Source organism: Drosophila albomicans, chromosome X (assembly GCF_009650485.2).
Source record: "Drosophila albomicans strain 15112-1751.03 chromosome X, ASM965048v2, whole genome shotgun sequence".
Lineage (NCBI taxonomy): Eukaryota > Metazoa > Arthropoda > Insecta > Diptera > Drosophilidae > Drosophila > Drosophila albomicans.
Window position 1 is genome coordinate 19,914,066 of NC_047627.2, and position 25,659 is coordinate 19,939,724.

Consider the following 25,659-nt stretch of genomic DNA (forward strand, 5'->3'; position numbering starts at 1 on the left):
TGGGCAAACTTGATAAAAGCAAATATACAAAATGGTCTAAATTTATAAAAATATATTTATAAAAGTATAAATTAAAAATAAGAATATTTATTCAATAATAGATGCATTTAAATTATTTGGCCGCAAATCCATCGATATTTATCATAACAATCGATATTTAGTAATATAGCTGAAGTCATCGACGATAAGTGACATCGATGTTTCTCCATCTCTAGCAAATAGAAGAGGGGGGTGAGTGAAACGCACAAAGTCAAAGCATAAAAGCAGAGAAGGAGAAGGTAACAAAAGAAAAAGAGCAAAATACAAATTTTATATTCTGCATAAAGTACGTTTTATTCGCGAGTATTGTGTGCATGTGAGGAATGAGAAAAGGCAAACGGTTGCTGTAGAACTACGATTAAATCTATTAAATTGTGCCTCTGCTGCCTGCCGCCCCCTCCACCCAACAAACATACACACAAAGCAAAGCAACAGTAGTAACAACAACAACAAAGCAATAGCAATCATAAATTGTGTGTGTGTGTGTGTGACCATGAACAACGGATTCAGCACCGGTGAGGAGGACTCACGAGGCGGCCATACCGACCAAACATGCTGCCTGATCGACGACATGGAACGTTGCCGAAATCAAGCTGGCTATGCCAGCTATAGCAAACGTATACAGAAAACAGTGGCGCAGAAACGCCTCAAGCTAAGCAGCGATCCAAGTGCGCAGCACATTTACATTTGCGATTATCACAAGGCAAGAATACAATCGGTGCGCACGAAACGTCGTCGCAAGGACAGCGAAGATGATAGCAATGAGACGGATACGGATCTGCATGAGTTTCCCGATCTCTATCAGCTGCATGTGTCCACGCTGCGTCGCTACAAGCGCCACTTTAAGGTGCAGACGCGGCAGGGCATGAAACGTGCCCAGTTGGCGGATGTGAGTAGACTCGAAAACATTGCATTAAATATGAAATATAAATTAATTTGATTTTGTTTTTTTGCAGACCATTATGAAGCATTTCAAGACAATACCCATCAAGGAGAAGGAGATTATTACGTTTTTCGTGTATATGGTGAAAATGGGCTCCAATAAATTAGACCAAAAGAATGGTATCGGCAATGATACCACTTGAACGCAACTCTTGCGGCAGCGACGCTATCGATATCGTTATCGCTATCGCAATCGTTATTGATGCCGGCTGTCCCTCCTAACACAGCTACAATACAGCGCTATCGCTGTGCTGCTCTCACCACACACCACGACACGAAATAACAACAAACAGACAAGGAAACACAATCAAAAATCACAGCAACAAAAAAAAAAAAATACAGATAAATAAGGAAAGGGTTTAACTACAGTGAAATCGAAATAGCTGCATATGCAGCCATGCTTTATATACATACTATATATATGTATATATGTTTTTTTTTTGCCTAATCCAAACTATCAGTGCTTTTAAAACTGTTCATAATGAGGCTCGGGGCTCATTACGATATGGTTCGATTTTTGAGGAATATAAAATACGTAAACTTTCTTATTTTTTACTATACACCTATCTACATATATACATATATTTTTCTTAGTATTTATTTATTTTTTTTGTTTGCTTACTTTGTATGGCTTTGTTGTAAGTTAGCGCTGCAATATTAGAATTTTGTAAGTACGTCGAAATGAGGAATTATTGTATTTTAATGGCAAACTGTTGTGTAGGCAGGTTTCACTGTACCCAAATAGCCCAACAAATGCAATGCGCACAGTACTATATATATATACGATTATATAGCAGCAAGAAAAATGCAAGAACAACATTAACATCAATGTTATTATCATTATCATCATTGTCGTCAACAACAAAACACTTGGTGCTCCCAACAAAAAACAAAAACACGTAGTTTAAATGAAAATATTGAGAAAGTGAAGGTTAAAGTGAAAGCATATAAAAAGTAAAGTGAAGGAAAGCATAGTAATCTGTAGCGTTCGTCGTTGTTAATAGATCTTTATACAAATTCTACATGCATAGATAATAATTATTATAATAATAATTAATAATAAATGTGTAAATTAACATGGACCCAAATTTCTGGGGCCAACAAAACATGAATCAACTAAACTAACTAACAATTTACCTTAACTGATCTTAGCCTTTCTTCTGTTCTTGTCACCACTTTGGCCAAAAAGCAATCAAATAAAAATTCTAAATCTGCCAACGTGAAATGAAATGAATTATAAGAACAACAATCAAGAACTTCATAACATTCTACGTAAATTAAAACAAACAAACAACAAACAAAGCATACAAGTAAAGTTATTTACAAACAAAAAATGTTTAATAATATTTAATTATTCTAATTAATGCTGTAATTATATAAATATATTTAAATTGTACACTTGTAATTTTAAACTCATTCTAAGAAACTTATTAAAAAACAAATTGAAAACATCTTTTAACTGATTAAACCTAGTATACATACATTATACTAAACATTACATTATAGAAATCGGCATGTCGCCAAGCCGATGCTCAAAAGACTCTTGCCTAAGTTGAGGATAACAAATACATATATTCTTCCATGAGAGCTTTAAAAATCTTTCTGATTTTATTGATTATAACACCAAATATTCGTATTTGGAAACGAATCAGGTCATCAAGAAGATGTCGAATACGCCTTATTGACTTTTTGTTACCCATTGCAAGGGTGTTTCAAAGTGCGTGGCAATAAAAATAGTTTTTTCCTTTAAAATTTCGTTTACAAATGTAAACCGTTGAGCGTTTTATTTGGGCGAAAAAGGAAATAATCTGTACGCTATTCATTTACTTGACATTCATATAAATTGCACTGAAAAATTATAATATTGTAATGTTGTGGGTTGAGCTGGTTCTTAAATAAAATCGATAGTTGGCGGGCGTTTAAATAATAACATTTAAATCGAAAAATCGAAGCAATCGTGGTGACTGCCAAATGTTCCAAACGCTTTACAGTTTACCGCACTGTTATTAACAGAAACAACAAAACAAATATTTTCCAGATAGCTTGTGAATAATAAATTAAAAGAAAAATTGCTATATATTTCTTATTTCAATTGGTTGAATTAATGAATAGTAAGTATAGTTGAAAATTTTAATTTTATTTTTTTTTACCCTAACGTTAATACGACTGTTTTATAAATGTGATTATGGTTATCACAATCACACAGGTTTTGAATTGGACAAATTAAAAAAAAAATAAGAAGAAAAAGCCATTCGAAATTAAATTACCAATCTTTTTATTTCATATTAAGTGTATTTATAATTTGATTGCAAAACAAAACATCGATGTTTAAAATATAAGAAATCGATGTTAAAAGAATGTGAATAACATATCGATGCATCGACGGTGTCATCGATGTTGCTGCATCCATCTCTAGAATCGACACAACTCTAATATAATACAAGTGTGCTGTGCGCTTCATTTTTACACAATTTTAGATATATATTTACATTGGAATATCTCCGATTCTCAGAAGTATTTGAAGACGCATTAAGCAATCCAATCACATAGTAACTATAGTGGAAGCGATAAATATATATGAAGAGAACGACAGAGAAGCAGCACACCTAGAAAGCAAAACGCTATATTCAAAGACGACGCACACACAGTGCGTGTGTGTGTGCCAGCGTGCGTGTGTGTGTGTGTGAGTGCCTATGTCAGTGTTTCAGTGCGTGCTTCTGTCGTCGTCGTCGTCGTAGTTCGTCGAACACGAAAAAAGGAGTAAGCCAAAAAGAAGCTGAGGCTGTGTGCACAACGTAGGAACGAAGGAGGAACAGCTATTTTGCCGGAACACGCAATTCTGTTGTTGTAGAGAGGAGCAACAGCAGCGCCCTCTACAAACGAAAAACGCTTACATACATATAGAAAACCAACAAGAACAAGCAGAACAACAACAAACACACACACAAGCAGAAGCAGCAACAAAGGTGTTGCCCCACAACAACAAAAAAAAGAAGAAAGATGCAACAACAACAACAGGAATCAGGAGGCGAAGAGAGCTGGCTAGAGGAGCAGTTCCTACGCGAAATCAACGGCCAAAACGATGAATACGAGCGCGAATTTGTGCGTCAACGCGACAACAATTTAAGCACCGTCTGGGGCGCATTCCAGGATTCGGCCACAGCCGTTGCACAGCTCTATCGTGGTAAGTACCACGATACGCCAGTCGCATCATCATCAGTAGCAGCAGACAGCAGACAGCATTACATCTATCCAATCATAGATTTTGTTTATGCTGCCTCCATTTACATATTCACATACTTCTGTCTATGTATATGCCTCTGTGTGTGTGTGTGTGTGAGTGTGCGTGTGTGGATGTGCTTAAAAATAGTTTGGGCGAGTGTATTAATAGCGGCGACGGCTGCTCTGCTATCCAACAGCAACAACAACACCAACTTCATGCACACAACAGGCCCGGCTTTTAAGTTCTCCTCTAGTATGCGTATGTGTGTGTGTAAAAGCACACACAAAAATGCTACGCTCTTCTTTCGTTTGCAATCTACGCATTATCAAAGTGCAGCAGCAGCCGCTGTTGAAAAGGGCTCTTGGAATGCAATAGAAACGCAGCCATGTTGTTGGTGTCTCTGTCTAGCATATAGACGACTGTGTGACTGTCACAGTGTGACAGGCTGTGGCTTTGCTTACTCCTCCTGAGCTCAAGTCAGCGCTTGACATTGTCCATAAAAGATTTTGACACGTTATGTATATGTATGTGTGTGTGTGTGTTGTGTGGGTGTACATGTAGTGCGTCATTTTCGCAAAATTGTTAAACAGCTGTTTTGACTTGCTCTATGTGTGTGTGGGTGTGGAAAGGAAGCTGCATGAATATGCATTTCTATTCAGCGCCCTTTGCCTTATCATCGCGTGTGTGTGTGTGTGTATGTAGATACATAGTTACAATTCAAATGGTGCTGCTGCTTGTTTCATTTTCTTCTTTTTGATTGCAAATTATTTTTTGGGTTTTACTTGCCATCTCGCTTCAACTTATCTCTCTCCTTAGCTAGCAGCCATCATGCATTTAGTTTTTCCTTTGCACACGACTTCGACGTCGGGTCGATAAACGTGTACGTCAAGTTGCTTTGGTCCTTTTTCTCCGTGCAGCGCCAACAACAGCAGCAGCAGCAGGTGTTGGAACGCAAGCGAGTGACAGGGAGAGAGTGAGAGAGAGAGGCTAAGTGAGAGCGAGAGGCGCTACTATCAAAGACGATCAGCAATGGCGGCGGCTGCTCTCGTTGCTTTGGCTCTTTATGTCTCGCTCATTTTGTTCTTTTTTGGAATTCTAGTGCAAAAGGGAATGCATCGGTTTTGTTTTTGTGTTTTATATATGTACATATATCCGTTATTTATAGCATAGAAGATCATTGAAAGTTAGTGATAAAAGACTATATACTAAATTTGTGCTATAAATTTGATTAGTTGATCGTCTTTTATTTTTTATGAAATATGAATATTTCACAACAACAATTTGATCCTTTTTTACTTAAACTTATTAATGAAATTAAGGAAAAAGAATAAAAACTAAATAATATGATAGAATTTTAGGGGATGAGTAAATTCTAATGCTTGGGAAAATATACAAAAAATAATGTCGTATATATTGCAAGTTCAAATCTTACTCTAATTGCTTGCATTTTAAAGACTATATCATCCGTCTCAGTTTGATCCGTAGAATGCTCAACCAAAAATTGGGTTGTGGGCAGGGAAAAATCATTTACCAGCTAGTTCTATTTCCTCTAGTTGCTATTGCTACATTTTATACTAAAAATATTTCCCCTTGCTTTTGCAGAGCGCTCATCAAACACATACGCTTCAGAGACTGGAGCACTGTGGCTGCCCTTTCAGACTGCAGCTGGCACAGTGACAACACTCTACAAAGGTTGGTTAGCTATCCCATTGCATCAAACATGTAGTTGTCTCGCTCTCCCAACTGCGATGTGGCGTGGGGGGGAGTGCTGGCGCCATCTACATGTGACAATGCCATCAATTGACCGTATTTTAATGGAATGCAAATTTTGTTTGTCTTTTGATTCAAGAATCTTGTGATGGTCTCAAACGCACCAGCGACGCTGCCATACAATGCGGCTACCAAAGACGCACACGCGAACTGGCCGATTGGGCGCGTAGCAAAAAACGCCGGATGATACGTCGCGAGGATTTGCTGGCGTTTTTAGCTGGAAAACCGCTGCCAATGCAATCAACGAATCCACATGCCAATCGTCGGTGAGTCCATCTTATTGCGATACCCGGACATATCATTTGTTAAGATTAATTTGTACAATCTCTATTCGTTTGTGCAGCTCACCGAAGCCAGAGCATAATAATCATCATGGTGGCCAAGTCAGTGGAGGTGGAGGAGGCGCCAATGGCGTCACTGGTTTTGCTAGCAACGGACTGAACATGATGGCGCCCACAAACACAAATGGTGGACAGACAGCAGCGACAGCTGCGCACTTGCTTAATAACCCCGCAAGCGGTCAGGTGGCAACAGTCGGCGCCACAGGCGGTGCTCTGGGCGCCGCCAGTGGCATCGTTGGCGATGATTTGCACACTTTCAAGGAGGCCTTAGTTTTGCGTCCACGGTAAATATGTCAACCAATTTGGATATATGTTGGAGCAATGCAGCTTTCGAGTGATGTTTCTGCATTTGTAGTACTTTTTATTCATTTTCGTACAAGTTTTGTCCGTGTCCGCATAAAAGTGATATGTAAATAGCGTGAAATTAACTTGTAAACTGTTACATCAATTTGTGGAGACATATTCTTTAGTTGTACAACATAGTCACTTCTTAAAATTTTAAAATTTTCCGAAAGCAAATTCTTTCAAGGAACAGCATTGTAATAAGCATTCAAAGATTGTTGCGAATATTCGTATCTTAAATGCTTCAGAACTCTTTTTATTTCGATGATGTTTCCAATAAGCTATTCCTGTGTTATATGTTTCACATAATGCTTATATGTGACACTATCCTATAAAAGCTTAACTGACAGTTTTAAAGCTAAAGTAACTCATAAATAATGCTGCTTATCTTTAACTTTTTATATATATACATCAACTTTGTTAATTTATATGACTTTTAAGATTTGTTGAAACGCTTGATCAAATTACAAAACTGCAGAATACTCATTGAATGCATTCCTCCATCCTTATCAGTTATTTATTATACTAATTGCTTCTATTTGTTCCGCCTTCGATATTTTAGTGGTCCGGAACTATTTGCATTTGTTGCCAACGAAATAGCGCGTCATTGCAAGCGGCCCGGCAGTCCCATCGATGATAAAATGGATATTTGTCATTACAGTAGTAAACGTCAGCGCTTTATGTAATGTGCAGCCTCTCGTCGGGATCTACATAACACGATACACACACAAACATACACCACGCCCACATTAACTACATTAAAATTCACATATACAACGTTCTACACATACATAAAGGAATATGTATGAGGGCTAAAGCATAACCAGCAATTTATACCCGCTCAATACAAAAAAAAAAAACTAAACTAAACTGAACGAAACAGAAAGAGGACGATAGGAACAGTCCAAAGGTCCCGCTCACTCGTAACGAGAAATAGAGAGAGAGGGCGAATGTGAAAAGGATGGACAGTAGAAAATGAATTTAATATTCTTAATGTCGATAGACACATGTATTGACAAGTCGTGTAAAATATTATATTCAAAAGTCTTGTTATTGCGCTAAGCCACAACTACAAAAACAACATACACAACACTTGACTCGCCTCATTTATCCATCAAACAAGGACAGATACGAGAGACTTATATGACAGACAGAGACAGAAACACTACACATGCAGCCTGTTGTACGAAAATACACAAACAAAAATATTACAAAAAGAAAAACAACAACAAAAAAAAAAAAAAGAAATCAACTTAAAAAATAGAACACACCGAGAACAGCATAAGTTAAATTTAGTTAGTTAAGTTAGTTAAGCAAAGAACCCCCTTTCGTTATAAGTCTTACACAACAAGTCAAGAGAAGTGATCGAAACCGTAGGAAACAAACAAAACAAAACAAAAAAGAAACAATGTAAGTTAAATGAGAAAACAAAGTATATGTATTTATTGTATTGTGTTGTTGGACGATCAAACAAACAAAAATGTATAACTGTAACCACACACACACACACACTCACACATATGATTGGCGCCACAGATAGCAAAACAATTGTGAACGTATTAAACACAAAAACAAACGGTTAAAATGTAGCGAATACTGTAATATATTCTACAACAAAAACTATAGATAACTCTGTTGTTAAAAGCCAAAAGATGTACATAAGAATGAAACTGATACAAAAGAAAGAAAAGATACAGATAAACTAAACATATTCTTCAAGCACAGACAGAAATGATTTCAATGCGAAACTAAAAAAAAAAAAAAAGAAAAATACAAACTAAACTAATACCTTATTAACTGTTTTACGTACATACAAACATTTGACATCCATTCATCATTCATTACCAAAACATCAAATGCTTCCCAAAATACAAAAAAATATCTATAAATTTTCCCCCACAAAACCCAAAAAAAAAACAAAAAAAACGAAAAACAAAATACTTAACACAACTAACGAAATTAACGTAAACTAAATGAAATGATTCAAATAATAATCTGCGGTTAAGTTGCATGAATATCTTTCGTCTTGGCCACATTCGTAGCTAGCCAGGTAAACCATATATATATATATATATATACAGATTATATATATTTATTCATATAGAACCTATTGTATATGATTAGCATACGAAGGAACGAGTTGAGAAAAATAAAAATTCAAAAACTAAATTATACATGTTTTAAAGCAAAGTCCTACGAAATATTGAGTTGTAATAAATTTAACAACTATGCTAAATTAACAATATACATTTATGAAAAGAAGCAATTAAAAAAAAGGAAAAAAAAAACTTATACAAAACTAAGAAAAAACACTATAAGTTAAATAAAAACATGAAAACTATAAAAAAAAAGAAAGGAACTGATATTTTTTTTGGGAATGGAAAAGGATTTGGGATTTTAGGAATTCGATATTATTATTAGTTAATCCAATCTTGAAAGACGGAGATAAGAGAGACCATAAAAAGAGAAAAGATATGCTGAAATTGATAAATAAATAAAATTCAGGAAGTTGTACATTGAAATTCATTGCTATTTTTATTTTCATATTCATTTATATTAAGTTTTGTTGTATATTTAGATATATGTATACATATATTTAATTTTTAATTTGTATAACTGCACAGCTGGCAATTAATTTATGTATATTTGATGGATAGGAAATCAATTAACTAATTCCAACGAACAAACAAAAAAAAAAACGCGATGCATACAGACGCAAGACTGTCAAACTGTATGCATACGATTCGCACGACAGTGACCATCAAACTGTAGCGCAACTGTTGAATACTTCTTCCATTGATAATCAATAACATGAGTGTGTTTAATAATGTAAGCTTCGCATGTTATAGAACAAAAATAATATTCATAATATGTAATTAAGTGTGCCAGTTGCAGCTATAAACATTAGTGAACAAAATTAGTTAAATCGCAACTATTTTTTTTGTTAAATCTTTTTTTGTTTCGTCATCAACAGCAACAAAATGAGCACAGCAACAGTTTGGAATGCTGCGCAGCAAAACACAGTTTAAGAGCTTTTTATTCATTTGTTTTGTTTTGTTTTTCTTTTGTACCAGAGAATTGCAACAGAGAAGAGAATGTTTTCTAAAAAAAAAAAATGTTCTGATCAAATACTTTTTTACTTGTTGCAATAACTTCTTTCCGATTCTCTCTATTCTTTTGTTTTCATTTAATTTTATGTGTATTATATATGTTTTTGTTTTGTTTTTCTTTATATATATATATTTATATATGTATGTATATAATTCATTTGATTTACTTAAATACTATGCGTGTGTTAGTGTTTGCTTATGTGTGTGTGTGTGTGTGTGTGTGTGTGTGTGTGTGTGTATGTATATGCATATGCTTGTGTATGTGTGTTTAAACAATGTCAAGAGCAAAACGAAATTGATAATAAGTGTATAATCGGTATGCAGCCGTCTAGTTTAACGATAACGATAACGATACTTTTTGAACTAATTACAATGCCTTTGCCCTAAAACGGAATGTTTCTGCTACATTTCCAACTCGATTCAGAACTGTTTCGAATTATTGCTTTGTTTCTTTACGTTTGTATATATTTAAATACTTTTCAATTGGGTTTCAGCAATACAAAGAATACCGTAATTCGAAACAGTTTTTCATACTACTGTGGGCAAAACGTATTGTGACTGAGTTTTAATTTTGTAACTGGACAACACAGTTATCCAAAGAATGGGAAATATTGAAATGATCAGTGGAAATATAGAAAAAATAAAAATAAAAACGAAAAATGAATTGAAGGCTAGTTTGTATCACAAGCGTAGTGCATGTGGAAAGGACAATTTTAATGGATATTAAACGGATAAGAAAAAAATTGAAAGTTAGTCACAGTCCTGATACTTTTTGCCCACAGTAGTACATACATATGTATATGTATAATATAATAAGTGCATACCATATAAATATGCTAAAGAAAAAATGTAATTTCAATTTATCAACTTTAACGTTAACGGACTTTGTTTTTTTTTTCATGTTCATTTCTATGTATTAGTGTGAGCATGTATGTGTGTTGGTCATTCTCGGAGTTCTTGGATAGCGAGTGAAAGTTGTTTGTGTATTGTGTGTGTTTAGTGTTGAAAAAGAGAAAAAAAAACACATTAAGAGCCTTAACACAATAAAGTGCGTGACGTTGCGCAAGGTGTCAGCTTTAAAACTGCACCCAATTAGCATTTGCCGAATTCTGTTGTCCTTGATTGCCGCTAACAGAGAGAGAAAGAGAGAGAGAGAGTCATACGTTAGTTTGTCGATGATCGATTAGTCGATGCTCTTGCACACTTACCCCGCGGATGCGTAGTCGGTCCATTCACCACCACCACCACCGCTGGTCCTATGAGCTGGCGATGCGCCTGGACTTTGTCGCAACGTCGCTGCAGGCGCCGCTGCCGGCGGTGGCGCTATTTTGCCGAGGCCACCTGGCGGCGGTGGCAACACACCACCAGTTCCCTTGCCCTTGCCGGTGCGCGAGGTGCCCTCCGAGCCATCCTTTTTCTGCAAACCAAAAAATACCGATTAGTTTAAATGCATAATCGATAACTCCCCATGCAGAATTCAACTAGTAAGAAATGCAATCTGTTATCGGTTCTCCAATTAGGAATCTAGCTTAGATGTTCATTTTGGATTATTATAATAATTATTATATGAATAATTAATAATATTCAAAATGATTTCTGATCATGTGTTTTCGATCAGATAATTGCAAGTGATTGCGAACGAAACAAGTTAGGATGACGTCGTAAGCCAGGCGTAGCTTTTTTGCAAATTCTTTGTTAACAGTTATGTTAATTAGCAGTTGACGTTTATTAACATTCGTGTTAAACGATTATGATGTTAATGTTAAAGTTTTAGAAATTCTGAAGATGTTAAAAGAATTTTCAACGTTCTACAGTTTTTAAAAACATGAAATTTCTAATTTGTAATTTCTATTATTCTATTTCTATATATTCTTTAAACATGTCTAGCATTTTCAAAAAAAGCTGTTCTGCTTATTTCCCTCATCGATCAGATATTGGTTTTGATTACTCACCGTAATGCGCATGTTAATTTTGATGGTTTCACCCTCCTTGAAACCGAGATCAAGCTCTTGTTTGGGTTCGGTTTTCTCCTTTTCGATTTGCTCCTGATTTTTCACCCACTTGAAGTGATCCTGTAACGCCACATTCAAATCAAAAGAATCGGAACGATCACCAAATCCCAGTCCCAAAAACGCCGATCGTCCATTATCGTCCTGAACGCGTATAACGAAATAGCGTGAACTGTCCGAGACTGCTTCGATGGCCACGCCGGGATATGTATCGATGGGGCAATTGGCAAATAGGGCGCCGCTCGTCTTATCCTCCAATTTGAGTATGCATGCGGTGCCCTTGGCAACCAGACGCATTCGTCCGGTCCATGTGGGCTCTTTGAGGTTCCAGTCCGCTGCTCTGCGTGTTGTTAGCAAATTAAATACATACATCGGTTTAATAATACACTTAAATACACAAATACCAATACAATATAGAATGTGTGCGTGTGTATGTGTATATGCGTATATTTATGGGGTCACCTTCTCTAACAAACAAGCACGCATCATCTAACAGCCTAGTCCTTAACTGTCTACCAAGTAGCTAGTTCGTGACTAGTACAATAGACTCTATCGTCATCTGCAGTGCTGGGTGCTCAAATGTTTTGAATGTGTGTGCTTGTGTGTGTGAAAACAAAGAAAGTCAACAAGAGTAGCAACAAAAACAATTGCACTAATACTTTTGCAAAAGCTTTTGGCTAACCACACACACACACACACACTTGCATACGCATTCAATGGCAAGTGAAATGAACAGTAATTAAGAGAAACTGCAAGGCGATTGTTAGAGAAAAACAAAAAAAAAACAATTGTAGAAAAAAAATCAATTGTAATTGAACTTCAAAAGAGACAGCAATCGCAACAATAACAACAACAGTGGCAACAAGCAACAACAATAACAACCACGTCGCAGTCGTGTTCTTTAACCTTGGCTGCGGCTGCATGCCACATACATTCTTCTGTTTTCCGTGTGTCTTGCGCATTTCTAACATAATTTATGCATTTCTCATCAAATCAAAAATACACACACACGCACACACACATATATATTTCTGATGTGGGGGCGTCTCATTTCTGTGAAATCACAAAACTTTCAATTGCACCATACACAACAACAACTCGATAAAATTTTTTGTTTTTTTTTTCTTTTCTTTTTTGCATGAGCACTTACCTATATCCTCGGTTGCTGGCGCGCGGCGGTATTTTGTAAATGAATACCTCAGGCTTGACAATCAGCACACTCTCGTATTCCATGTTATTTGAATTATTTCGTTATTGTTTATAATCGCCTGTATCTACAATTTCCGTTTATAACTTTAAGCTTACAACTACATATACTGCTAGGGGGGAGATGCAAGACAATCGATGCCAAATATCGATGCTGATGTGGCCAATCGAATGTCCGCCACACTGTGCCGATATGTACCGAAAGAAGAAAAATAAACAAAAGTATGGTCAGACTGCCACGTAGAGCGCTGGAAATACAGCAAGCAACTGATTTTAGCAACAAGCTGTCAAAGACCCTCAGAAAATAAGCTAAACCACATTTTTAAAAACATAGTTAATAAAAATATAACCATTTTAAAATTAATGTTATTAGTTTTATAATTATTTTAGCGATTCTCACTAAATACTGTAATATATCGATATATTATTCAGCACGTTAGATAATCGATATATGCCTGCGCAATCGAAGCTTCGGTGCCGTATCGATTATTTGAGTTGACTTCAATTGCACGCTGCTTTAATTTTGTCTGGTGGTTCTTAAAAGAAATATCAAATGCGTCCCGATTTGCTGATAACCAGCGACAGCGACTTGGATGTCGCACTTGAGGAGTTCAAGCAAAAGAAGGCGCGACGCGACAGCATTGGTCCCAAATACACTTGCAGCATTGGCAACTGTGAGGCTAGCTTCAAGCGCCTGGATCAATTGGATCGTCATGAGTTTCATCATACCGGCATTGTAATGAATTAAAGTGTAATCTGTGTTTAATTTGCATAGTAGTAATTGATTATTTTAATGTTGCAGAAGAAGCATGCGTGCCCGTACGAAGGCTGCGACAAGACTTATTCGATATTGACACATCTGAAGCGACATCAACGCAGCACACACGATCGCACGGCGGCGCCACAGAAGACGATCAAATGCACGTTGCCCGAGTGCAGCAAGATGTTCACGTCCGCATGCAATATGCAGCGGCATGTACGCGAAGCCCATGAGGCGCCACGCGAATATGCATGCACACATTGTACGGCCAAGTTCAGGCAAAAGATGAAGTTGCGTCGTCATGTGATACAACAGCATACCCAGGAGTATCCCCATCGCTGTGAGAAATGTGGACGCGGCTTCTATCAACAATGGCAGCAGGAGAGCCATCAGCGCAGTTGCAAGCTTTATGAGTGTGCCGACTGTGAGCAGAAGTTCGATAAGTGGTCACTGTTCACCAAACATTGCCGCGAAACGTTGCATGGCCGCGGCGGCGAGCGACACAAGTGCGAACATTGTAGTTGCAGCTACGAGAAGGCAAGTGCTCTTGACAAACACTTGGCTACCAAGCATTCGACAACAGTGGCCACATTTGCTTGCACAGAACCCGGCTGCAATCGCAGCTATTCCTATGAGCGGAATCTGCGTCAGCATGTGGTTACCGTGCATACGGGACGGCGCTTTGAATGCCTGGCCGCAGGCTGCGGACGTTGCTTTAGCAGTGCCCAAAATCTGAGCAAGCATTTGTTGCGCGATCACAACACCAAAGAGCAGCCAACAGGCACAACAGAAGCTGAGGCAGCAGCTGCAACTGAAGCTGCAGAAGTCGCAACTGTGAAGACAACTCGCAAACGGCGTCGCGATGCTGGACAATCGACGCGTTCGCAACTGGCCAAGCTGTCGTGCCTGGTGCTCGACAAGAGCATGGATAAAGCTGTGCGCCAGCGTCAAACTGAGGCACTTACATCTGTTGCCCAGGAGCTGCAACAGCAGCAGGAGCTTATGGAAGATCTGTTGAGCGATGCGTAAGATTGCACACTTCCATACTACTATTCTTAAATTCACAACTAGTCACGGCTCGAATCATATACAATATAAGAATCATTGTAACGCTAAAATCTAGCTAGAGCATTCCAAACAATCTTTTACAGCAATAGAGCTGTAGGATTATTTTTAAATTATGAAATAAAATTGCAACCATTAGGGTTAATAACTTAAACACATGCGTCCATATTTAACATACTTAAGTGGTCACAATATTTACTTGAATTATAACTAGGTACCGAAAGGCAGTTTCTTTTTCTAAGTTTAGCAAACATTTTAACCTATGCTTATTAAAGCCACAGACCTATTTTAGCATTTTAAAATAGCTCGTAACATATGCTTGATTGAGCAATAAGAAAGCGTTGCTCAAAATTCCAATACTTAACTCTTGAAAATTATTTTGTTACCGCAGTTTGAAGTATTAATATCTTTGCTAAGTTATTTACAAACTATGCCAAGTTTAACAACGACACAAATCAGCAGCTGCTCTTAAACTAGTTAGTTATTCATTTAATTGGAAACTGGAATGCAATAAAGAGAGAGTTTGAAAAAATTGCACAATTTTCTTATTATTGTAACGATAATTGCGTTCACGTTTTATTGAAATATTAACAGCAAAATGCATTGGATGTGATTGTGGTGTGGTCGTGTTGTTGTTGTTGTTATTGAATGTGGTGACATTTACAGGGAATTGATGACCTTCCGACTGCGCATCTGTTGCAGCCAATGCTCGTACTGCTGTTGCGGTGTCTGTGGCTCGGGTGCATAATAATGCTGCGGTGGTTCGCCCTCCTCGAGCCGCAGGAAGTAATGACAATGCTTGTACTCGACGCGACCAAATCGACCGCGCGCATGGCGACGCAATCCTTTGAAGACACGTCCTTTGCCCACAAACGATTCAGCTACAATGCAAAAATGAACATGTTGTATTATTGTTAATTATCAGGGCGCAAGAAATTTACCAATCCACAAATTGCTTCGGTACTCGACATTGTGCCGCTCAACGGCCATTTGTTGTGCCTCCAGAATTGTTTCCTTCACATCTGTGGCGCCCTTCTTGAGCACAAAATTGAGCTGCTTCAACGCCTCGTCCACGCTCATGCCGCGCACAAAAGCGGCAATATACCACATCTTGTCCGGGCTGTACTTGATATTGCTGCGCATATGACAGACGTACTGTTCGAATGAAATAAATACATATATAAATAACAGACCATTTATGAGTGGCTATCAACTTGTGTATTACCGCCTTGCGTGGCTCTTCCTCTGTCTCCTGTGGCGGATGCACCGTTTTGTTGTATTCCAGCCATCGACGCGGTCCATAGTTGTGTTTGTTCCATTTGGCGCAGAGACCTCCGCTGCCGCCGCCGCTAGCAGCAGACGTGTGCACGCCGCAGCAGTCACCAGTTTGCGTGATCGTTGTTGTTGGCACAACAGCCAGCAATTTGGCCACACTGCCGCTGCTGGTGATCGATGTGGTGGTCGCTAGTAGTGGTGTTTGCAGACTTAACTGCGTCATTTGTCTTATCACTTTGTGCATGTTGCTGCAGTTATTTTGTTATTTACTTCAGTACCAAAAAAATGAAAACGATAAGTACAATTGAAAGTGTTACAGCGACCAAAAAAAAAGTGGAAGCACCATCGGTCGCGTAACCTGCCAGCAACAGCTGTGAGCGACTGGGACGAGTGTGGCTGCAAAATATACTATTTAAGCTTCGCAAATATACTGCATATACCAATTGTGTGAAGTATCGATTTATCGATGCTGCCTTTTCAGTTAATAAAAACATTGAAATTATATTGGTGTACACATTTATTAACAAAAAACAAAAAAATATGTGAATTTGTATGGATGTATTATGTAAAGTGGGTTAATTTTGAAATATCGCATTATTAACATGTAACTATCGATTGTTTGTCATTTTGGAGCTGTATCAGCAATCCTAAAGCCGTTACATATTTGAATTTCAATATATCGATTGCTTTATTTTTTTGCCTTGCGTTTGCTCTTGGTCAGCTTGGCTGCCAATTGCTGTTGCCGTTGCTGCTTCTGCTCGCTTGGAGATCTATAAGTGCCATGCAATTTGTCCAACCAGCCCATAACGCCGTAATTATAATTGAATCTAAAATCAAGAGAGACCTTTATTATCAAATGATCTGCTTTTTATACCCGCTACACATAGGGTAGAAGGGTATTATAACTTTGTGCCGGCAGGAAATGTATGTAACAGGTAGAAGGAGGCATCTCCGACCCTATAAAGTGTATATATTCTTGATCAGCGTCAACAGCCGAGACGATATAGCCATGTCCGTCTGTCTGTCTGTCCGTCTGTATGTCTGTCCGTCTGTCCGTATGAACACCTAGATCTCAGAGACTATAAGAGATAGAGCTATAATTTTTTTTCGACAGCATTTCTTATGTTTGCACGCAGATCAAGTTTGTTTCAAATTTTTGCCACACCCACTTCCGCTTCAAAAAAATCGAATAACAAGCGTAATTTTAAAGCTAGAGAAAGAAAGAATTTTGGTATATACAATAATAACTATAGTATGATTTCTGAAAATTTGGTTGCGATCAGATAAAAATTGTCGAAGTTATTAAAGAAATACTTTTGTATAGGCAAAAACGCCTACTTACTAGGGGTCTGAGTTGCTTTGGCTGACAATCTGGTATATTGTGCTGTCTATGGTATATTTTGAATACGGTACTATGGCGATATACCAAATATACCATTCGGTATATTTTTAGTATTTTTGCAGTATATTTGGTATATTTTGAGAAAATACCGCAAAGTATATTTCTTTTATTCAAAATGGGTAGCGGGTATCTCACAGTCGAGTACACTCGACTGTAGCTTTCTTACTTGTTTATAGGTGACTTTCCACTTACTTGGCATGGTGATAATCATGGAAACGCACAGATCCCGCCGACCAGGGAAAACTGTAGCCCGTATGATCGCTCATCGAATTGATAACGGCCATGGCAATCATGCCCCAGGCGACAGTGACATGAGAGCCGAGCACAGCCAATGAGACACCAATGGGCATCAAATTGGCCACCACATGCTCAAAGGGATGGGCATACAACGTGATGGCGGCAATGGGTGCAGTCCACTCATGATGCTTCTTGTGTATATATTTATAGATGGCCTTGTGATGCAGCAAACGATGCGCATAGTAAAACATAATCTCCTCCAGCACCACGAGCACTGCAAAGTCACGTACAACGCGTCCAAAGCTGGGCAACACACGTATATCGAGATGGCTACTGCTACGAACGAGGACCAGTTCAAAGAGCACCCAAATGGTCAACAGATTCACCACAGTCAAATTGAATAACACCACCTTGATGGCATGCCAGAGACGTCCAAGATCCACAGGTTCATTTTGACCGGGTTGTATTTTGTATTTGCGCAAAAATCGAGGGCGATTTGTAATGTCCATGAGTGTAAAGATGGCCGCATAGAGCCAATAGACACAGAAGACAACGCTAGTGGTGCCCAGCACCCAAAGACGCAGCGGATCATCTCCGATAACGTCGAGCAGCGACTCCCAACGTGCCTGCATCACATCTCCAGTGTAGCGCCAGCGAAGCGCGAGGCTTGACCACATGGTGTTGGCGTCCATGGCTCAACAATCAACAATCACAACTGTCGCGGTGTGTGCCAAGAAGTTAATCAAGTTCATGGCGAAATAATGCTAAAATACGCTACTTTCGATTCGGGCATATCGTAATCACTAATCACAATGATTATACTTTGATTATTAATGATTAATTTGAAGTAATTTAATCAATTTTTCGAAAATATGTTTATGGTCTTCTACGTTTTCTTCAAGCATAACGATTTCATAAAGCATTTTAAAACTAAAAAAATGTTTCTTTTTTCAATTTTTCACTCAAAATAAAATAAATAATAAGAATCACAATGATTATACTTTGATTATTTATGATTAATTTTAATCAATTTTTGAAAATATGTTTATGGTCTTTTACGTTTTCTTCAAGCATAACGATTTTATAAAGCATTTTAAAACTATTTTTCACTCAAAATAAAACAAAAAATTAAAATAATAAAAATTACAATGATTATATTTTGATTATTAATGATTAATTTGAAGTAGTTTAATCAATTTTTGAAAATATATTTACGGTCTTCTACGTTTTCTTCAAGCATAACGATTTCGTAAATCATTTGAAAACTAAAAAAATGTTTCTTTCTTCAATTTTTCACTCAAAATAAAAATAATAAAAATCACAAATATTAATGATTAATTTTAATCAATTTTTGAAAATATATTTATAGTCTTCTAAGTTTTTTTCAAGCATAACGATTTCATAATCATTTTAAAACTAAAAAAAATGTTTCTTTTTTTCAATTTTTCACTCAAAATAAAAATAATAAAAATCACAATGATTATATTTTGATTATTAATGATTAGTTTGACGTAGTTTAATAAATTTTTTAAAATATATTTATAGTCTTCTACGTTTTCTTCCAGCATAACGATTTCATAAATCATTTTAAAACTAAAAAATATGTTTTTTTCTATTTTCACTCAATAAAAAAGAAAAGCTTTAAAATAATAAAAAGTTTAAAGTATTAGAAGGAAATAAAAATGTATAATTCAAGTTGTTTTAAATATATTTGTAATAGTATTTTGTATTATTAATGTGTAATTGTTAATCATAAAATCAAATAAACACATGAAGAAAACGTATAAAATCATAAATTTTGAAGTAATTAATTTCGAAATATAAACAATATTATCAATCCCTGATGAATATAGCGCATAGCACAGTTTAAAGAAGGAACAATAGCGTTATCCATTATCCGAATATAATATATATCATAGATAAGCTTTAGCTTGACGTAGCTCATTCTTTTGACGGTGCAAACGAATGATTCTAGGTCAAGTTCTATCGCTGGATTAGCGACGCTGACAAATTTGTGTTGTGCTTTACTATTGGAGATAACTTATTGCCAAGTATAAGTATAATTGTAATCTTAGATTAGGTTTTATTTTCGTTCTGCGTCGGGGGTGCGCAACAAGAAGAAGAACAACAATAAAATTGTAGGCAGCGCCCAAAGTTCAAGTTCTTTTATTCTGTGCGTGTTACTTTCTTATTTATTACTCGTAATTGTTCATCTCATTGTTTTGTGCTGTGTGTGTGTGTGTGTGGAGGGGTTTAACATAATACAAACACACTTATGCTTACTACTAGAATTGTTTGTTTATAGTTTTCTGTTTTTTTTTTTTAGGATGTGTGTTGTGTCTTTTCTCTACATTTTTACATTATACATTTTGCACCTTATTTTTTTTGTGTTTTTAACATTTTTTTTCGTGGTTTTTGTAATGTCTATAAAATCGTTCCTCGATCGCTCGACACGACTTTGCCTGGTTATTATCACAATGAAGTATACACATTTAGAAATGCCAGTAAAAAAAATGACATGCACCAAGATGCCTAATAAATAAATACGTATATGTATATATGTATATATCTATTTATATATAGGAGTTGCATGCATGCAGAGAGAGGGACAGGAGATAGGCAATATTAATAATAAGAGTTTGCTGCTCCACGCTCCACTCTCTTCTCACTTCATGGTGGAGTCGGGAAAGGCATCACGCGGTGGCACAAAGCTCAGCATCATAATGTGTCGCGCATACGATTTGGTGGCACGAAACAGCGAATCTGTGCCATGCAGTCGATCCAGCACGCCCAGCACACCGAAACAGTTGTTGAATCTAGCAAAATTGAACACAGTATTAGTAAATATAAATTGAACACAACTTGAACTCACTTCAGATGATGAAAGTCATGCGCTTCGGGACTGGGAAAGAAGGGCAAATGATAGCCCGAGTGGGCATTCAGTGTGCTCAGTATGGCCAAGGCGAACCACAGCCAAGCGGTGGCCACATGGCTGCCCATTAGAAATACGCCCAGAAACGGGGGCAAAAGATTGCTGAAAATGTGCTCAATGGGATGACAATAGATCGCTGTCACCGAGATGGGCGCCGTCCACTCGTGATGCTGTTTGTGTATGAACTTGTAGATGTGCTTGTGGTGCAGCAATCGATGCGAATAGTAGAAGCCCAGCTCCTCCATCAGGATGCATACGGTTAGCTCAAAGCACACCCAATGGAATGTGGGCAACTCGCGTATATCGCTCAAGCCGCGGACTGTCATCAATTTATAGCTTAGATATGCCAGCGGTATGCCCACAAATATTTGATTGCAGATCACACGCCAAATGACCTGAAACAATAACGAAAGTAAATGAATCAACACTTCACAAATTCAATATCAATTTGTTGTTGCGGCAATCAGACCTTCATTAGACGTCCGGCTTCGACGGGTTCATTGGTGCCCGGCTGGATTTTATATTTGCGCAGACACGCTGGCCGATTGGTCAGATCCATGAATGTATAAATGCCACCCACAGTCCAATACACGATCATTGTGAAGAGCGTGGTGCCAAAGACCCAAAGCATCATTGGATCATCGCCTGAAACAGAGAAAGCAAATCATCAATAAAGAAATGCTTAGGAAAAGTTAAAGCTGATTTCATTAGTCATCCAATGTCAACTTGTCGTTGACTTGGGCAACAATAAATAATATTTACTCAACACGATCATTACGTACTGTACTTATACCTTGATACTATACTAATATATACTATACTATACTATATACTATACTAATATATACCATACTATTCTATACAATATACTATATACTATACTATACTATTTACTATACTATACTATACTACATTTATACTATACTATTTACTATACTATACTATACTATACTACATTTATACTATATAGTATTTTATTGCGCTCTGTACAGATGATTTAGTAATTAATGCATTGCTTAGATCTGTAAAATTCTACACTAAAAATTCATTTCGAAGTAATTTCGCACATAAAGTGAATAAATTAAACTGGCTTTTCTTTTGAATTAACACAACAATAACTATAAAAATATATAATTTTTTTTGCAAAGAAAATAATACAAAGAATCAGTGACAGAAATATTAAAAACAACAAAATTAACAAGCTCGTGTGCTCAACAAAATATACTAAAGGTTATAATTGGTATATTGATATAGTGCTATATTCAAAATATACCATAGAGTACAAAATATATATCAAATTGTCAGTCAAAACTGCTAAAACCCGTATTAAGTCAGTAGTAAGTCTCTGAGATCTAAGTGTTCATACAGACGGACAGACAGACAGACTGACATATAGGAGGAGAATGTATACACTTTATATGAGCTGCCTCCTTCTGCACAAAATTAATACCACAATATCTTTCATAAATAAAATAATAATCAATAATTAAATAATAAAGACTATATTAACAAGTAAGAAAGCTACAGTCGAGTGTACTCGACTGTGAGATACCCGCTACCCATTTTGAATAAAAGCAATATATTTTGCGGTATTATTCTCAAAATATACCAAATATACTGCAAAAATACTAAAAATATACAATTTAGTATATGTGGTATATCGATATAATACCGCATTTAAAATATACCATAGACGGCACAATGTGCTAGATTGTCGGCCAAAGCAACTCAGAGCCCTAGTAAGTGGGCGTTTTTAACCATACAAAAGTATTTCTTTAATAACTTCGACAATTTTTATCTGATCGCAACCAAATTTTCAGGAATTATAACTACTATAGTTATTATTGTATATACCAAAATTCTTTCTTTCTCTAGCTTTAAAATTAGGCTAGTTATTCGATTTTTTTGATTTGCGGGGGCGGAAGTGGGCGTGGCAAAAATTTTAAACAAACTTGATCTGCGTGCAAACATAACAAATGTTGTCGAAATTAGAGCTCTATCTCTTATAGTCTCTGAGATCTAGGTGTTCATACGGACGGACGGACAGACAGACAGACGGACATGGCTATATCGTCTCGGCTGTTGACGCTGATCAAGAATATATATACTTTATAGGGTCGGAGATGCCTCCTTCTACCTGTTACATACATTTCCTGCCGGCACAAAGTTATAATACCCTTCTACCCTATGGGTAGCGGGTATAAAAAACAAAATATGAAGAAAAAAAAACGGTTTCCATTAAAAATACAGAATGAATCATACAAATATTAAAAACAGTCAACGTTATTCGAAATTGAAATTCAAGCCGAATGAAACTATTTATACTAACTGTTGTGATTTCTTTGTGATTGCAATTTAAATAACGTTATCAGTGTTGGCTTTTTCTTGTGTCGCAAAAATAATAATATTATGTGCATATATTTAAATTAGTGTCAATTGAAAGGCTGCTAATATGAGTAATCACTTTATAGGGATTGTTAATCATGTTGTATCACCAAAAAAAATACTATAGTATACAAATATAAATATTTTATATATTATGAAAAGTGTAGAAATTATGTGATTGATCAAATAGTATTTATGCATAGTGTAATCGAGGTTTCCTGCCATTCAGCCTTTGTCTGTGAGCATCGAGCTTATGTGTGAGTGTGAGTGTGCCCTGATGTACGTCTGTATGTACGTGAGTATGCGAAATGTACGTCTGTATGTGTGTGTGCGAATTAGTAAACAAAACGGTTGCCGTTTATTTATTGTTGACTTTGTTTGCTTTCGTTGTTGTTGATATTGCTGTGGCTTGTGAATGGAAGGCAAAAGTGCAATTTGTGATATCTGAACGTTCAAAAGACAAACACAAAGGCACACACACACACGCGCACACTCCCGCACATAAGTAAATAAATATGTAAATATGTACATAAGTAAAAGTCATGAGTGCATGCGCACTTTTATGATATAATTTACAAAGTCTCCCCTCAAGCGTATTAATTATCATTTAAATGTAATCAAAATATTGTTGAACTCCAGCTTGAACTTACCAAACTTGTCGATGAACTTGTCCCATTGCGATTGCCAAAAGTCACCGGAGGCTCCCCAGAAACTCTGCAAATGCCTGGTCGGCAGGTAAGAAAACTCGTTAAATTTCTCCATACGAGAAGCAAAACCAAAAGAAAAAAAAAAAAACAAAAAAAAAGAACAAAAAGTATCCAAGCGAATTCTTTGCGTGTGTCTGTGGTTCGACTGTGTAAGAGCTGCTCGTGTTTCTTAGTCGGCGGCGGTCGCAAACGAACTGAAACTGGGTAACTGAGCAGATTTATTTTTTATTTTCTTTCTTTCACTTTGTTTTTGTTTTTTTTTTTTTTTTGGGGCCTAATGAGGAAGAAGCGCAGCTCACGCAGTGTGTAAGAGCGACACAGAGTGAGTGAATGAACAAAAAAAAAGAGAGGGACAAGGTAAACTGACGTTGCTGGGCACGATCGCAGATACACAAACTGCGCTCTGTGTAACCATTGTCCGTTACTTAAAGCTCTTGCGACGAGAGCTTTCGCGATGTGATGTATGATAACAAATATATATGCGTACGTACACGAACGTTTTTTATCCATCATAACCATTCTTATATATGTAATTGTCTGTATTGCTAGATAATATTTTTACTAAGCAATTCATTCTACTTTTGTGATTAGAGCTCACAAGAATATTTGCTTGGACCGAAGTGCAAAAAGCGCCATCTACCGATCTGCCGACGCATGATTGTAGCGCCATCTATCGATCGCTGAGGCAAAACTGATCGACGCCTCTGAGTAACGGATTTTTATAGATATCGGTAAATGAACAGCCTTTTTACTAACACTTCGCACATTTAGTTACAAACTTACCAAGTCAGTACGTTGCGAAACAATATGAACACGGCCAAGGCGCATGTGATGATGAAAATGACACTGTGCAACGAGGACAACCACAGCGGACTGTCCATCTCATCTGTCCAGTTTTGTTGGGCTCCAGTTGCTTGTGCTTGTACCGCCGGCATCATTTTTGCCGAAGTTGCTGTCCCACTGACATCCAGCGATGTGTGAGCGGCCACTGCAACTCCTCCTCCCCCACCAGCAGCAGATACTTTGTTGGATTCGCCAATTCCATTGTTGCTGCTGTTACAGTTACTTGGCGGCTTTTGGGCGGGCGTTGCATATACAGGATTCGTGGACATCGTTGCTATAATTTCTTTGCACTTTCTTTTTTACATGCAATTATTGATTTTTATTATTGTTTTTTTTTTCTATATACGATTATCAATTAAAACAGCTTGCCTTTTTCGATTTTCGTCTGAGTGAAAAGTCGCCTTTGTGTTGTTGTTAGGTTTTTGTTGTAAGTTTTGTTATGCTTTTTTGTTGTCCTTGACATTTAAAACACTTCGATTTTTTCGTTGCTATAACAAACCTGGTGCGCGCAAATAGTGATAGTTGCAAACATTTTATAAAAACAAATGACCCGCATTTGTTGTTAACTATTTGACATGCGTTGCAACAAAATTGTTCTTGTGCCGCTAAAATCGCTGTATTTTGAATTTCTTTTCGGTTTGGTCTTTTGGCTCAAAGCTGACATACGCACCCGCACACATGCACAGTACGTTTTTTGAAAGCAACCCTGTTGGCAATCGATATTCGATAAATTCATATTGTTTGCTGCAGTGTGACCACGTAACATTTCCAATACCATAGTGGATTTTAATTTATTTTACTTAATTTAATTTATTTAAATATATATTTATTATCGACCCTGAGGAACTTGATTGTTCAATTTTTAAGAATTTATTTGAATAAAGGTGAGTTTTTAAATATATTTAAAGAAGCAACCCATTTCAAAATTACGCGCCTCTGCACAGGTTCACTAGTTTAAGCCGAAAATTGCAAATAAGTAGAATATAATAATTTTATTTTAAGAAAACTCTTTTTTAAAAATTCCCAAAAAATCGACATTTTTTCAAAAGTTCATTTTATTTAACAATAAAC

General features: G+C 36.8%; 7 protein-coding genes across 9 annotated transcripts; 3 read left to right on the forward strand and 4 right to left on the reverse strand.

Annotated features, from left to right (window-relative positions):
- Positions 1-226: 226 nt before the first annotated feature.
- LOC117572726 (histone deacetylase complex subunit SAP30 homolog) lies at positions 227-2,494 on the forward strand. The gene is made up of 2 exons (XM_034255797.2): positions 227-928; positions 996-2,494. Exons 1-2 carry the CDS (start codon positions 533-535, stop codon positions 1,122-1,124), a joined length of 525 nt encoding a protein of 174 aa, XP_034111688.1. The 5' UTR covers positions 227-532; the 3' UTR covers positions 1,125-2,494.
- Positions 2,495-3,391: 897 nt separating this feature from the next.
- LOC117572703 (HUWE1-associated protein modifying stress responses) lies at positions 3,392-8,462 on the forward strand. Its single transcript, XM_034255763.2, has 5 exons — positions 3,392-4,165; positions 5,807-5,896; positions 6,054-6,240; positions 6,318-6,599; positions 7,220-8,462. Exons 1-5 carry the CDS (start codon positions 3,982-3,984, stop codon positions 7,341-7,343), a joined length of 867 nt encoding a protein of 288 aa, XP_034111654.1. The 5' UTR covers positions 3,392-3,981; the 3' UTR covers positions 7,344-8,462.
- Positions 8,463-10,499: 2,037 nt separating this feature from the next.
- On the reverse strand, positions 10,500-13,125 carry LOC117572711 (NECAP-like protein CG9132). The gene is made up of 4 exons (XM_034255772.2): positions 12,927-13,125; positions 11,720-12,116; positions 10,976-11,184; positions 10,500-10,895 (listed from the first exon to the last, which is right to left on the reverse strand). The coding sequence occupies exons 1-4, from the start codon at positions 13,007-13,009 to the stop codon at positions 10,844-10,846; spliced, it is 741 nt and encodes a 246-aa protein (XP_034111663.1). The 5' UTR covers positions 13,010-13,125; the 3' UTR covers positions 10,500-10,843.
- A 332-nt stretch (positions 13,126-13,457) lies between these two features.
- On the forward strand, positions 13,458-14,961 carry LOC117572688 (transcription factor IIIA). Its single transcript, XM_034255736.2, has 2 exons — positions 13,458-13,718; positions 13,785-14,961. The coding sequence occupies exons 1-2, from the start codon at positions 13,536-13,538 to the stop codon at positions 14,769-14,771; spliced, it is 1,170 nt and encodes a 389-aa protein (XP_034111627.1). The 5' UTR covers positions 13,458-13,535; the 3' UTR covers positions 14,772-14,961.
- A 386-nt stretch (positions 14,962-15,347) lies between these two features.
- Positions 15,348-16,465, reverse strand: LOC117572718 (39S ribosomal protein L22, mitochondrial). The gene is made up of 3 exons (XM_034255784.2): positions 16,033-16,465; positions 15,749-15,962; positions 15,348-15,688 (listed from the first exon to the last, which is right to left on the reverse strand). Exons 1-3 carry the CDS (start codon positions 16,324-16,326, stop codon positions 15,468-15,470), a joined length of 729 nt encoding a protein of 242 aa, XP_034111675.1. The 5' UTR covers positions 16,327-16,465; the 3' UTR covers positions 15,348-15,467.
- A 102-nt stretch (positions 16,466-16,567) lies between these two features.
- On the reverse strand, positions 16,568-18,431 carry LOC117572695 (fatty acid hydroxylase domain-containing protein 2). Its single transcript, XM_034255750.2, has 2 exons — positions 17,677-18,431; positions 16,568-16,909 (listed from the first exon to the last, which is right to left on the reverse strand). The coding sequence occupies exons 1-2, from the start codon at positions 18,411-18,413 to the stop codon at positions 16,771-16,773; spliced, it is 876 nt and encodes a 291-aa protein (XP_034111641.1). The 5' UTR covers positions 18,414-18,431; the 3' UTR covers positions 16,568-16,770.
- Positions 18,432-19,857: 1,426 nt separating this feature from the next.
- Positions 19,858-25,237, reverse strand: LOC117572674 (fatty acid hydroxylase domain-containing protein 2). Of its 3 annotated transcripts, XM_034255705.2 has the most exons (6): positions 24,958-25,237; positions 24,529-24,882; positions 23,689-23,762; positions 21,123-21,298; positions 20,594-21,048; positions 19,858-20,537 (listed from the first exon to the last, which is right to left on the reverse strand). In XM_034255705.2, the coding sequence occupies exons 2-6, from the start codon at positions 24,855-24,857 to the stop codon at positions 20,387-20,389; spliced, it is 1,185 nt and encodes a 394-aa protein (XP_034111596.1). In that variant the 5' UTR covers positions 24,858-24,882; positions 24,958-25,237; the 3' UTR covers positions 19,858-20,386. The 3 variants fall into 3 exon arrangements, with proteins under 3 accessions (XP_034111596.1, XP_034111605.1, XP_034111613.1); XM_034255714.2 differs by lacking the exon at positions 24,958-25,237 and having other exon boundaries at positions 24,529-24,904; XM_034255722.2 differs by lacking the exons at positions 24,529-24,882; positions 24,958-25,237 and having other exon boundaries at positions 23,689-23,836.
- Between the last annotated feature and the right edge of the window lie 422 nt (positions 25,238-25,659).

Excerpts from the sequence above, each read along its gene's own strand:
- LOC117572726 (XM_034255797.2), top strand. The coding sequence starts at position 533 with ATGAACAACGGATTCAGCACCGGTGAGGAGGACTCACGAGGCGGCCAT. Across the intron at positions 929-995 it reads AACGTGCCCAGTTGGCGGAT|ACCATTATGAAGCATTTCAA; the intron begins GTGAGTAGACTC and ends GTTTTTTTGCAG.
- LOC117572703 (XM_034255763.2), top strand. The coding sequence starts at position 3,982 with ATGCAACAACAACAACAGGAATCAGGAGGCGAAGAGAGCTGGCTAGAG. Across the intron at positions 5,897-6,053 it reads AGTGACAACACTCTACAAAG|AATCTTGTGATGGTCTCAAA; the intron begins GTTGGTTAGCTA and ends TTTTGATTCAAG. Across the intron at positions 6,241-6,317 it reads AATCCACATGCCAATCGTCG|CTCACCGAAGCCAGAGCATA; the intron begins GTGAGTCCATCT and ends TCGTTTGTGCAG.
- LOC117572711 (XM_034255772.2), bottom strand. The coding sequence starts at position 13,009 with ATGGAATACGAGAGTGTGCTGATTGTCAAGCCTGAGGTATTCATTTAC. Across the intron at positions 11,185-11,719 it reads AAATTAACATGCGCATTACG|AAAAAGGATGGCTCGGAGGG; the intron begins GTGAGTAATCAA and ends TTTGGTTTGCAG. Across the intron at positions 10,896-10,975 it reads ACCGACTACGCATCCGCGGG|CGGCAATCAAGGACAACAGA; the intron begins GTAAGTGTGCAA and ends TCTCTCTGTTAG.
- LOC117572688 (XM_034255736.2), top strand. The coding sequence starts at position 13,536 with ATGCGTCCCGATTTGCTGATAACCAGCGACAGCGACTTGGATGTCGCA. Across the intron at positions 13,719-13,784 it reads AGTTTCATCATACCGGCATT|AAGAAGCATGCGTGCCCGTA; the intron begins GTAATGAATTAA and ends TTAATGTTGCAG.
- LOC117572718 (XM_034255784.2), bottom strand. The coding sequence starts at position 16,326 with ATGCACAAAGTGATAAGACAAATGACGCAGTTAAGTCTGCAAACACCA. Across the intron at positions 15,963-16,032 it reads AGGAAGAGCCACGCAAGGCG|TACGTCTGTCATATGCGCAG; the intron begins GTAATACACAAG and ends TCATTCGAACAG. Across the intron at positions 15,689-15,748 it reads CCGAAGCAATTTGTGGATTG|CTGAATCGTTTGTGGGCAAA; the intron begins GTAAATTTCTTG and ends TTTGCATTGTAG.
- LOC117572695 (XM_034255750.2), bottom strand. The coding sequence starts at position 18,413 with ATGGACGCCAACACCATGTGGTCAAGCCTCGCGCTTCGCTGGCGCTAC. Across the intron at positions 16,910-17,676 it reads CATGATTATCACCATGCCAA|ATTCAATTATAATTACGGCG; the intron begins GTAAGTGGAAAG and ends TCTTGATTTTAG.
- LOC117572674 (XM_034255705.2), bottom strand. The coding sequence starts at position 24,857 with ATGTCCACGAATCCTGTATATGCAACGCCCGCCCAAAAGCCGCCAAGT. Across the intron at positions 23,763-24,528 it reads TTTCGCAACGTACTGACTTG|GCATTTGCAGAGTTTCTGGG; the intron begins GTAAGTTTGTAA and ends CCTGCCGACCAG. Across the intron at positions 21,049-21,122 it reads AAGCCGGACGTCTAATGAAG|GTCATTTGGCGTGTGATCTG; the intron begins GTCTGATTGCCG and ends TTATTGTTTCAG.